The sequence below is a fragment of the Entelurus aequoreus genome, linkage group LG25, assembly GCF_033978785.1.
Source record: "Entelurus aequoreus isolate RoL-2023_Sb linkage group LG25, RoL_Eaeq_v1.1, whole genome shotgun sequence".
NCBI lineage: Eukaryota > Metazoa > Chordata > Actinopteri > Syngnathiformes > Syngnathidae > Entelurus > Entelurus aequoreus.
Genome location: NC_084755.1, coordinates 31,050,835 through 31,064,541, shown reverse-complemented (window position 1 = coordinate 31,064,541; position 13,707 = coordinate 31,050,835). Strand labels below are relative to the sequence as shown.

General features: G+C 36.2%; 1 protein-coding gene across 6 annotated transcripts in view; it reads left to right on the top strand.

The window, feature by feature from the left end:
* The window catches only part of LOC133642665 (histone acetyltransferase KAT7-like), a 55,947-nt gene extending 42,420 nt beyond the window's left edge, over positions 1 to 13,527 (top strand). For all 6 annotated transcript variants that reach the window (XM_062037008.1, XM_062037011.1, XM_062037009.1 and 3 more), the window contains 5 exons: positions 2,178 to 2,318; positions 2,701 to 2,794; positions 2,953 to 3,099; positions 5,498 to 5,604; positions 10,091 to 13,527. In XM_062037008.1, the coding sequence (XP_061892992.1) occupies positions 2,178 to 2,318; positions 2,701 to 2,794; positions 2,953 to 3,099; positions 5,498 to 5,604; positions 10,091 to 10,189 (588 nt within the window). In that variant the 3' untranslated portion in view covers positions 10,190 to 13,527. The remainder of the gene's footprint in view (positions 1 to 2,177; positions 2,319 to 2,700; positions 2,795 to 2,952; positions 3,100 to 5,497; positions 5,605 to 10,090) is intronic.
* The last annotated feature ends 180 nt before the right edge of the window (positions 13,528 to 13,707 follow it).

The window sequence follows — 13,707 nt, the reverse complement described above, 5'->3', positions numbered from 1 at the left end:
GTGGAGGAGTGGGGTGTGTGTGCGTGTGTGCCCAATTGTCTTGGGTGTGATGATGTAATGTTTTTTATAGACTGAGGCCGATCTGCAAAAGTTCGACTCCAGGTGTCGTTGAGGAGGGAGGGAGGTCAAAAGCGTCCATCATTGAGGTGTCCTTGGGGGTGTTTTTCAGAACAGCCTGGTCCTGTTTTCACAGCGTCAAGGCCATTCGAGGGAGTCAAATCGTAGATTAGGATGTTTGTTTTCCGCGAGCAGACAAAACAATGACTTGTCTGTTCTATTTGTCCATGCTGGGTGCTCTCAAATTAAATTCAATTCAATTATTTAGGATTTAAAGCAAAATTGCAAATACGTATAAATAGGCGGAGATCTATTGTATCAGTGTATTAAATGATCAGTGCATTAAATTCCATCCATCCATTTTCTACCGCTTGTCCCGTTCGGGGTCGCGGGGGTGCTGGAGCCTATTTTAGCTGCATTATGGCGGAAGGCGGGGTACACTCTGGACAGGTCGCCACCTCATCGCAGAGTGTATTAAATGATCATCATAAAATCCATTGTGGGGATACAGTAAATAGTGTTATAAATGCAAAGGTGCATGACATACTGTAGGTTCAAAAATATTTATAATTGCCCATTCTATGGCTAAAGGTCGCAGCATAAAAGGGTCATTTCATGATTTTTTAAAACTATTTTTAAAACACTTCATTTAGGTCTTAGACTTAGACTTACACTTAGACTTAGACTTCCTTTTATTGTCATTCAAATTTGAACTTCACAGTACAGATAAGAACAACATTTTGTTGCATTAGCTCGTTGTAGTGCAGGCTAAAAGAGCAATAAGGTGCAGATATAAATACATAGATTACTGGTCTACATAAAAAGTAATGATGTTTATTTGGTCAAAACTGCATGAATTTTGCTGTAAAGCCTATTTTGAAGCCACTTTCCGGCTGCTTCTAAAAACGGTTTGTTTTGAAAGGCGGAGTTGTTAGATGCAAATGAAGCCTTCCTTACATGCCCCCCTCCCCTCAAGCTGACTACACTTTTGTCCCCGCCCCAGAGATATGGTTGGTAGTTGATTGTGTTTTGCTAAGACCGTATGGAATATGGACACCGGTGATCGCCACCGGCCATCTAATGTTTTCGTTGACTTTTACTACAACACAACATCGCAGATGATATAGCGAGGCCATGGTTTGGTGTCGGCTCAAGGAGGGAGGAGACGGCGCGGCAGACAGAATGTAAGGAAGCTCGGCCGGAAATTTCTGGTACGATACTTTAGCTATGAGTCTTTCTCTCTTCAATGCTAAATCCTGTACATATACAGGTATATGTGTATATTGACAATAAAATGCTTTTATATTTTATATCATTTTAAAATTCACTCCTGCTGCTTTGACCATTTGTAAACAATAGAGGTTTACACAGTAAGCCACTCTATGAGCTACATCACAAACGTAAAAACGGATTATATTACTAACTGGTCCATTGCCAAACACAGTAGGCATTGAGAAAGTAGTTTTTAGTTAAATCATTCTTTATTTTGCCGCATGACAGTGACACTATTGTCTTACATTGGAAGGCTAAGGTAGCTACACAACAAATCAAGGTAACATTGCTAATGTATCTTCACACATTTCTAAAGTACTGTACTTTGTTTCATTGTCTCTTTTTGTGAAAGTTTGAGGGTGAAACAAGATACTTCTTGGCATACGTACACTCAAAGCTATAATGACCATTCCCACGAATCATAGTAGTTAAAAGTAAGGCACTTTTCAGATGAGGTAGCAAAGTTTGTGTAGAGGAAGTATGAAGGAAAGCAAGATTGTTCTAAAAATATCTCTCTGCAATGCCTCTACGGTTTGATTTCAAATTTTCGGGACTTATGCCGCTCCCAAATACACGTAAGCAGGTACCAATAGGTAAGAAAAGTTGGTTTTGCATGATAGGGCCACTTTAATGTGCAAGCAATGTCTAGTTGCGATTTTGATTTTAAGTTATGTGCACAACTGTTGTTGTCCAATCGCTTCAAGGGGCGTTGACATAAACATGTTCATCTGTATTGGTTTGGTCCAAATTGTGGCGGAACTTAATCCTTTATTTTTGCTAAAAACAAGTCAATTTTATGCTAATTACAGTGGAAAATGTATTTAATGAGAGTACTGTTTTTGTCACAGATTTACTGTCAGAACCTGTGTCTGTTGGCCAAACTCTTCCTGGACCACAAGACTCTGTATTACGACGTCGAACCTTTCCTCTTCTACGTGATGACTGAGGCTGACAACACAGGTTGCCACCTAGTCGGGTATTTCTCCAAGGTGAGAAAAGTCCTTTCCTTTGCAACTTGTGGTGATTTTCAGATTTTTATTGACGTTACCTGGCTTTCCATAGAACTGCTATTTGTCATTTACAATCAAGCCACGGGCTAATGCAAGTGTTGTGGTACCTCGGTTTTCCTTAGTTCAGGTAACCTGTTCCAAAAGGTCCAACGACAACTGAATCCTATGAAATCAGAAATAAATATAAATGTGGTTACCTGTGCTGATATCTGACCAATATCAGTATCGCCCGATATCGATATCATATTTGAAGGGAAAAGGTTGTATCGTGACACCCGACACACCCTTAGTTGTGTCATTGTGTATTCCACTGATATATTACGCTGCTTTCAATATTTGTACATTTGTCCTCCATGTTTAGGAGAAAAACTCTTTCCTAAACTACAACGTGTCCTGCATCCTCACCATGCCACAGTACATGAGACAAGGCTACGGCAAGATGCTAATAGACTTTAGTAAGTACTGTAAAGTCCTGATTATGGTTGTGTTTGTGTTTTTTTATGATTTTGTATCTCCAGGAAAACTTTACAACCTTGCATTTTGACGAGTATAATATACTTGATTAATATCAGTGGAACATAGTACCACAGTCTTTGTCTGTGCATCTTTCCAGGTTACCTGTTGTCGAAGGTGGAGGAGAAAGTGGGCTCGCCAGAACGTCCCCTATCTGACCTGGGCCTTATCAGCTATCGCAGTTACTGGAAGGAGGTGCTGCTACGCTACTTGAACAACTTTCAAGGGAAGGAAATCTCCATTAAAGGTCAGAAATGAATTCTTTAAACCTGTGAAACTAATTTGGAAAAGCTTCACCACAAAATAAAATAAATACATTTTATAAAAAGCAAAATAGTTAATGTTTATATTAGTTTTGATTACAATGACGAGTTTTTATTATGTTGACAACAAGGGTTGCAGCGATTAATTGATTACATCGACCAATTCAATTGCAAAACATATTTGATTTATATTATGTTGCCTAAATAACCTGTTGTTTAATGAGTGTCACTAATAAAGATTGAATAATCCAGACAACATAAAGATTGATCAAACCCGTACAGCATAAAAGAAGATAAACGAGGTTAAATAGAAGGTTAAAGACAGTAAAAGGTGTATAGAAAATAAAAGAAGGTAAATAAAAGTTAAATAAAGCAAGTAAAAGGTAATCGAAGGAAAATAGAAGGTAAAGTAAGATAAATAAAAGGTAAATATAGGGCTTTCTGCTCCGCCGCTCCCAGTCTGTGGAATGCTCTCCCTGACCACCTGAGGGCACCACAGACTGTGGATGCTTTTAAAAAAGGCTTAAAAACCCTTCTTTTAAAAAAAGCCTTTTTATAGATATATGCATACTAGTTCTAGCTATTAGGCTGTTCTAGTTTTTATTTTTTATTATCTTTTTATTTTTTTATTTTTTTTCAATACACTAGCACTTTGAGGTTGTTTGCTCAATGTAAAGGGCTTTTTACAAATAAAATCTATTATTATTATTATTATTATTATTATTATTATTATTATTATAATGGAAGGTAAAAGAAGGTAAATAATAACCGGTAAAACAGGGTTTTAAAAAAGGTAAAAGATGGTTAAAAAAAAGGTAAATGGAATGTAATGAAAGGAAATTAGAAGGTAGAAAAAGACAAGTAAAAGCTAAGTTGAAGGTAAATATAAGGTAAAAGAAATTAAACAAAGTTAAACAATGGTAAAAAAAAAAAAAAAGGTAAAATAGAAGGTAAAGGAATGTAAATAAAAGGTATAAGAAGATAAAACAAGTTAAAAAAAAACGTATAAGAAGGTAAAATACAGGTTAAATAGAAGGCAAATAAAACGTAAAGATGAAATAAATTTAATAGAAAGTAAATAAAATGTATAAAAAAGTAAAGCAAGTTAAAAGGTAAAGAAGGTAAAACAAGTTAAATAGAAAGTTAATACAAGGTATAAAAGGTAAAGCATGTTAAATAAAAATTAAAAGGGGGGGGGAATACAAAGTTGAAAGATGGTAAATAAAAGACAAAAGAACGTAAATCGAACTAATCAAATTAATCCAACAAACTAATCGATAGATTACTCGATTATTAAAATCGACAGCTGCAGGCCTGTCAAACACCGCTTGTGTCATCGTCAATCAAGCCAGTCTGCGGGGAGTCCATTTGAACAGACTGCGCTTTTCACAATCGGCAATGCAAAATAAAACGTGGTTATTGTCTGCTTATGTTAGAAGGTCCAACATGAATATTAACACACTGTTCTTCACGTTCAAACTGAGAGTGTTTACCACAAATGTGATTTCCAAGTCATCTGCGCCTTCTATTCTCTGCTGCACTTGAAAAGAAATTATGTCCGTCAAAGCACTATATACATATGTGTGTGTGTGTGTGTGTGTGTGTGTCTATATATATATATATATATATATATATATATATATATACAAACCCCGTTTCCATATGAGTTGGGTTGGATGTAAATATAAACGGAACACCATGATTTGCAAATCCTTTTCAACCCATATTCAATTGAACGCACTACAAAGACAAGATATTTGATGTTCAAACGCATAAACTTTTTTTTTTTTTAGCAAATAATAACTAACTTATAATTTCATGGCTGCAACACGTGCCAAAGTAGTTGGGAAAGGGCATGTTCACCACTGTGTTACATGGCCTTTCCTTTTAACAACACTCAGTAAACGTTTGGGAAAAATCTCCTGAGGATTGAGGAAACCCCTCATGAAACAGGCCTGTAGAGATGAAATAGTCTTGTGATTTTTTTCCCACACATACATATTACGCTCTACCACGGTATCGAGCACTATTTTTTGGATAATCTAATTAAGACATATATATATATGTATATATATGTGGTTACTTTGCATGCAGTGGGCTTTTCACCCCTGCTCTACAAGTACCAACACACAAAATGATGCTAGATATCCATTAGTAAGTGGGAAGTCATGTGGACAATTTGTTAAAAGGATGGCATGCATTTTTAAAGATATTTACTTCAGTTGTAAAGAGGCCTCCACTCCAAGCCCCGGAATAAAATTGCTGCACACAAACTAAACTTAGTATCAGTGCATCACATTTTGTAAGACAAATAACCTTGTCTGGTTATGTTATTGTGTCTAAAAGTTGAATCATATGTAAAACTTGAATGTTTATGTTCAGAAATCAGCCAGGAGACGGCAGTGAACCCTGTGGACATCGTCAGCACGCTGCAGTCCCTCCAGATGCTCAAATACTGGAAGGGCAAGCACTTGGTTTTAAAGCGACAGGTGGGTTGAATGTGATTATTGATCAGTAACTTTTCAGCTTTAGTACGTACATAAAATCTCACACAAGCAAAACAATTAATTGGCTTCTTCCAGTTCGACCCTGAAAGCCTTTTTTATCATTTATATTTGTTCGTCTTTTGATCAATCTTAAACTGCTTTTCTAATTTTACCTCCTATCTTGCGGAGCTTTGTAAACAACCAATTGTTTTTATATATATATTATTTTTGACAGTCCTTTATAAAGTCGAGACTTTCAAAACTGCTAGCTATGATTAAATATTTACCTCTAAGTAAAAGTGAGCAAAATAATACATTAAAAAACTACATTTGACATATGTTGCACTAAGTAAAAGTTTACATTTTTTAAAATTGTTACTCACTTTTATGAGTAGTATACTGTAAAATATTTAAAACCTCTTCAAACTATAGTGAGTAAAATACTACATTTTGCTCAGGGTGAAAAATTAGTAAATGAGGTATTTATAACTTCATTTTACTTACATTTTACTCACCTATTTAGCACTGAATAAGTAAAAGTGACTAAAATAATACATTTTATGAATGTAATTAAACATACGTTTACATATTTGGCATTGAGTAAGTTAATGTGAGTAAAATAATACATTTTAATTAATGTAATTAAACATACGTTTACATTTGTGTTGCTAAGTAACAATGTAATAGTTTGTATACATTCTTTTAAAAAAAAATTAAATGTAGTATTTCACTCCTAAACCTAAGTTACGTATTATATTAAGTGAGTAACTGTGTTTAAGATGTAGCACTTAACTCACTTTTAATCAAAAGTGAATTAGATACTGTCGAATGTAGTAGTAAAATACTTAAAAGTGAGTAAAATGTAAATTAATCTAAGTTAAATGCATTTTTTATTATAATTGAAGTAAAATACAATTTTTAGTTACAATAAATAAAATACCACCTTTTAGATGGCACTGAGTAAGTAAAGCAAATTAAATTTTGTATTTGACTCACTTTTACTTGAAAGTGAGTCAATTATTGTAAAATGAGGTCAAATACAATGGTATACTCACTTTAACTTACTCAATGTCAATTATGTCAAATGTAATATTTTACTTGGTGTAACTTAAAGTGAGTAATAGTTCACTCACTTTTCAGTAAAAGTAAATAAAATTGTATATTTTATTTACTTTCAAGTAAAAGTAAATAAAATACTAAATTTTTATTCAAAGTCACTAAAAGTGAGTAAAATGTTAGTAAATTTAAGTAAAACATTTTGAAAAAGTGTATATTTTCTCTTACATTTTACTCACTTTTTTGTTTGCTTTGTATTAAAAGTAAATCAAATTCTATATTTTATTAAAAATGAATAAAAGTGAGTAAAATGTAAGTCAATTTAGGTAAATAGCAAATTTAGAAAACGTTGTAATTTCACTCCCTTTTAAAGGGGAACTGCAATTTTTTTCTCTCCTATCATTCACAATCATTATGAAAGACATGACGACGGATGGATTTTTTTTAATGCATTCTAAATATTAAATAAATGGGATCAAAAGTCTGCTTATGGAGTGTATGGGAGCCGTTCAATTCTGCCTATAGAACCCCTAAAAAAAACATCCAAACACCTCCATTGAGGTTTTATATCATGATGTAAGTTTATATGTAATGTAGTAACAGGCACATTTTTGATAACATTTAATATTATGTACAACAAACCCCGTTTCCATATGAGTTGGGAAATTGTGTTAGATGTAAATATAAACGGAATACAATGATTTGCAAATCCTTTTCAACCCATATTCAATTGAATGCACTACAAAGACAACATATTTGATGTTCAAACTCATAAACGTAATTTTTTTTTTGCAAATAATAATTAACTTAGAATTTCATGGCTGCAACACGTGCCAAAGTAGTTGGGAAAGGGCATGTTCACCACTGTGTTACATGGCCTTTCCTTTTAACAACACCCAGTAAACGTTTGGGAATGAAGAGACACATTTTTGAAGCTTCTCAGGTGGAATTCTTTCCCATTCTTGCTTGATGTACAGCTTAAGTTGTTCAACAGTCCGGGGGTCTCCGTTGTGGTATTTTAGGCTTCATAATGCGCCACACATTTTCAATGGGAGACAGGTCTGGACTACAGGCAGGCCAGTCTAGTACCCGCACTCTTTTACTATGAAGCCACGTTGATGTAACACATGGCTTGGCATTGTCTTGCTGAAATAAGCAGGGGCGTCCATGGTAACGTTGCTTGGATGGCAACATATGTTGCTCCAAAACCTGTATGTACCTTTCAGCATTAATGGCGCCTTCACAGATGTGTAAGTTACCCATGTCTTGGGCACTAATACACCCCCATACCATCACACATGCTGGCTTTTCAACTTTGCGCCTATAACAATCCGGATGGTTCTTTTCCTCTTTGGTCCGGAGGACCACAGTTTCCAAAAACAATTTGAAATGTGGACTCGTCAGACCACAGAACACTTTTCCACTTTGTATCAGTCCATCTTAGATGAGCTCAGGCCCAGCGAAGCCCACGGCGTTTCTGGGTGTTGTTGATAAACGGTTTTCGCCTTGCATAGGAGAGTTTTAACTTGCACACAGATGTAGCGACCACCTGTAGTTACTGACAGTGGGTTTCTGAAGTGTTGCTGAGCCCATGTGGTGATATCCTTTACACACTGATGTCACTTGTTGATGCAGTACAGCCTGAGTGATCGAAGGTCACGGGCTTAGCTGCTTACGTGCAGCGATTTCTCCAGATTCTCTGAACCCTTTGATGATATTACGGACCGTAGATGGTGAAATCCCTAAATTCCTTGCAATAGCTGGTTGAGAAAGGTTTTTCTTAAACTGTTCAACAATTTGCTCACGCATTTGTTGACAAAGTGGTGACCCTCGCCCCATCCTTGTTTGTGAATGACTGAGCATTTCATGGAATCTACTTTTATACCCAATCATGGCACCCACCTGTTCCCAATTTGCCTGTTCACCTGTGGGATGTTCCAAATAAGTGTTTGATGAGCATTCCTCAACTTTATCAGTATTTATTGCCACCTTTCCCAACTTCTTTGTCACGTGTTGCTGGCATCAAATTCTAAAGTTAATGATTATTTGCCAAAAAAAAAAGGTTATCAGTTTGAACATCGAATATGTTGTCTTTGTAGCATATTCAACTGAATATGGGTTGAAAATGATTTGCAAATCATTGTATTCCGTTTATATTTACATCTAACACAATTTCCCAACTCATATGGAAACGGGGTTTGTAAAAGTGTTTAATTACTCTGAGTAAAATACCATATTTAACCTATTTGGCACTCAGTAAAAGGTAAAATGTAGTATTTTTAAATGAGTGAATTAGTACATTTCTTACTTTTTTTGCACACTCTTGGCATTCTCTCGATGAGCTTCAAGATGTAGTCACCTGAAATGGTTTTCACTTCACAGGTGTGCTTGAAGTTAATTGAGAGAATGCCAAGAGTGTGCAAAGCAGTAACAAGAGCAAAGGGTGGCTATTTTGAAGAAACTAGAATATGAAACATGTTTTCAGTTATCTCACCTTTTTATGTTAAGTACATAACTCCACATGTGTTCATTCATAGCTTTGATGCCTTCAGTGACAATCTACGATGTAAATAGTCATGAAAATAAAGAAAACCCATTGAATGAGAAGGTGTGTCCAATAGCTGTGGGCTGCAAATGGCCTCCGGGGCACACTTTTGATACCCCTGCTATAGATAATAAAAAATTAATGTGATAAATCTATGGATAAAAAGCAGAGCCTGGCGACGCATGCACGTTTATCATAACTCTCTCTCTCTCTCTGTCTCTGCCCCTCCCTCACCAATGCTGCTGCGTGCACAATTTGTTTTGTTTTTAACCCCTTCTCAACCCTGAACGTACATTGAAAATACACGCAACCCTAACTCAAAATGCCGGACATTTGAGGCATTTAAGAAACTCCGCCCTGACAGCTCCGCAAAAGAGGACATGTCCGGTGAAAAGAGGACGTATGGTCAGTCTATCGTAGCCCGTTAGCTGCTAGCATGCCGTGTGTTGTGCCTCGGTGTGCATCGGTTACACAACGTGCGTTACGCTACTCAATATGTCCGTGTGGAAACTCGTACCGAAACGGTTCAATACAAATACACGTACCGTTACACCCCTAGTGTCCAAACTTTTGGCCGGTAACGTACGTAAAAATAATGAGATTATTTAGGAGTAAAGCCAGTAACGTCGTTTTTCCTAACGCTTGACGCCAAGTACACCCAAGATAGAATAAAGTAAATTTTTTAAAAAAGGATAAAAATATAAAAGACATCAAATAAATGCAAATAATTTAATTGTAATTGGAAATAAGCATGCATTACATACTATACATTACCTTTTGCACTATATTAATTTATATTATTATGTGTTGTCAACTTTGTACTTTTTTATGTCATTGCCTGAAATAAAAAAATTAAAAATAAGTCAAATGTATTTGTAATTGTTGTAGGACCTCATTGATGACTGGAAAGCCAAGGAGCGTAAACGTGGCTCGGGCAAAACCATCGACCCCACAGCTTTAAAGTGGACGCCGCCTAAAGGGACGTAAAAGATCTTCAACACAACACACATCCTCTTCTGGCACGCACACACAAACACGCACACACACACTCACACTGGTCTTGTTCACTTGCAGCAGCTTCTTACAGAGTCAGATATTAGTGCAAGTTTGGCACTGGTTGGAATTTCGACAATATACTTTAGTTTTTGTCTCTTTGGTTACTGCTTCTCATTGTCCTGGATAAGAAAGTACGGAAGGTAAAAGTCATCACGTGTGTTTTCAATCATACGAACACTGACCTGACTGAGCTCTGACTGGGAAAAAACTTGAAAGTTATATAGTGCTCCAAAATAACAATTAAAAAAAAAGTTTGCCTGAGAGGAAACTCATTCACAAAATTGTCATGGTCTTTTAAAAGGCTTTGGAATTCTATTTTGGTCGAAATGCAAAAGAATGTGAAGAAGATAAATACTTCTGAAACCTAAAGCTATAGCTGCCATTGGCCTTATTTGGACTTATTTGTCTTTAAACTGGGACCTGCCTTTATTTTGTTTTTTCTTCTGTAATTACCTTAAAGACAAATGATCTTTTTTTCCCCCTCTAAGTTCATTATTTAATCCTTTTCTACCTCGTCGGGTTTACCACTGTTGAAATGGTGACATGTACACCGTTTCAAGCTTCTTTTTTCAAGTTTCTCTTGATCTTGTGTAAAAAATGTCATGTGCAAAAGCCTTTTTTTGTTTTTTAAATGAAATTCTTCAAGATGTTTATATGGTTAAAAAGGGTATAAAGTGTTGAAAAAGAAGATGAACTAGTTCAAGGATACTTCCATAAGTCTCCCAGTTTAGATTTGAATGTCAATCTTAAAACTTGCAAATGGGATAAAAAAGTTATTTACATTTTAGACATTTTTATTATAGTTCTCTTAAAATTAAATTATGTCAACGTTACACAACGTCGCTGCTTGGTACTTTTTGTATTTTTTGCTGCAAACTGTTTTTCATATTTTTTTTGATTGCAATTGCACAAACTTTGCAATGTTTTGGTCAACAATTTGGGAAAAACACAAAAACAAGTTATTTTAGCTTTGTTTACTTTAGCTTGGCAAATACTGATGTTATATAATAATGTATTCAATTCAATCATTTTTCAGTAGAGATGTCCGATAATGGCTTTTTTGCCGGTATCCGATATTGTCCAATTGATTACCGATTCCGATATCAACCGATACCGATATATACGGTCGTGAAATTAACACTGTGGAGGTCTTGCTCCTCCGGGTTCTTCGGACCACCAATTATCGACATGCCAGGCTCTTCCAGGTTGACAACACTGTTTTATTTTACAATAAAAGTGCAAAGTCTTTCGGGGTGCTTTTCAGCAGTTGTCTTTTCTCTCAATCGAGCACACGTCGTCTGTCTTGCTCTCGCTCTCGTTCGTGCTCGTGCTTCACCAACCGCCATCAACAACTCTCCCTTCTCATTCCCGACTGCTGCCTTTAACAGAGCGACAGGTGATCAGACAGTCACTCCCACCTGGGTCATCTACGCACCTGTCGCTGATCTCGAAGCCGGTCCTGGCACACCTCGCTTCGCTGCAGGTCCGCTGCCATATTTATTATTGAAGTCACAAAGTGCATTATTTTTTTTAACATGCCTCAAAACAGCAGCTTGGAATTTGGGACATGCTCTCCCTGAGATACCCACTACAATTATGGGAAATACTACAGTGTTTCCCATAAACTGCCAAGACACCTGTGGCGGTGGGGGCGTGGCTTTGGGCGTGGTCATCATGACATCATCGAGTAATTTGCATAATTTACTACAATGATGTGATTTTCTCTAAAAAGGCTAAAAAAAATGTATACTTACTAATTAATAATAACAGTTTTGTTTTAAATGGCCATCCATCCATCCATCCATTTTACAATATAATTACAACGCTTTATGTACATATTTATATACAGACTTGAACAATAAGTTATTCACTGAAATATATTTATTAATTGTGGTTCTTACAAAAAATATATCTTATAAAATATAAAAGCTAAAATGTCTCTTAAACATCTGCCCCTTTAATTAGTGCATACTAAATAATTTAACTTTAGCCTACTACTACAACCATATTATTTACCAGCAACATAAAGTGAAACAGGCAGAGGTGTCCTGCCACAGTCAGTAACAAATAAACAGAAAACAGTAGTGGTCAAATACAAATAAGGCAACAAGAGAAGTATCCTACACTTCTCTTTTGTAAAGTAAATCTGAACAGCCGATATGGGCATCTACATCAACTATATGATTTGCCTGAGAAGCTGGACAGGACAAAAAAAAAAAAAAAAAAGTTTTATTTTATTTTATTTGTGGCGGACGTAATTCTTTTGTGGCGGGCCGCCACAAATAAATGAATGTGTGGGAAACACTGAACTATACTTTGACTTTCACAAAGTCTAAGTCTAAGAAAGTGCATTATTCTTAATTTTTTTTAAACATGCCTCAAAACAACAGCTACAAAAACAATGAAGACACACAGCTTCAGTCCAGAGTATACTAGAGTTATAAAGTAAACAACATAGTCCTCATTTCGTGCAGGACTGCGTGGCATACTGTATAACAGGAAATTATAAACTGAGCTTAATCTGCCCTGCTCTGACGTATTTGTATGAGTAACACAAATGTGCTGCAAGCTAGTGGTGAGTGCTTGAAGTGGAGCTTCTGAAATGCTGCGTTGAGACAGGGCACCTCCGTTCACTGCGAGCTGCAAAGTGTGCGCCATGCAGGGCAGACTATCCCCACCAAACTCCACCGTCGGGCGTTGTCCCTGACCACAACGTGAACTTTCGCCCCGGGGTGGTTTTTGTTGTATTTTTGTTTTTTCTCGGCGGAGTCTTTATGCGACAACTGTGTGGTACTACTTTTTTCCGGTGTTTGCTTTTCATCCATCTTCCGCTTGTATTCATCGTGTATCTCCTTATGATTCTTGAAGAGGTGGGAGATCAAATTGCTCGTATTAAAGCAGACCTGGCTGGGCAATATAATGCCCGCGGGCCACATGCGGCCCGTTGAGCTTTTCAATCTGGCCCGCCGGACATTCCCAAATAATTGTTTTAGATGTTTAAGATGGAAAGTGTAGCTGCCATTATGATGTGCAGTGATGTTTTCTAATGACCGTAAATCTTCAACTATACTACCGTATTTTTCGGAGTATAAGTTGCACCGAAAATGCATAATAAAGAAGGAAAAAAACATATATAAGTCGCACTGGAGTATAAGTCGCATTTTTGGGGGAAATGTATTTGATAAAACCCAACACCAAGAATAGACATTTGAAAGGCAATTTAAAATAAATAAAGAATAGTGAACAACAGGCTGAATAAGTGTACGTTATATGAGGCATAAATAACCAACTGAGAACGTTCTTGGTATGTTAACGTAACATATTATGGTAAGAGTCATTCAAATAACTATAATATATAGAACATGCTATACGTTTACCAAACAATCTGTCACTCCTAATCGCTAAATCCCATGAAATCTTATACGTCTAGTCTCTTACGTGAATGAGCT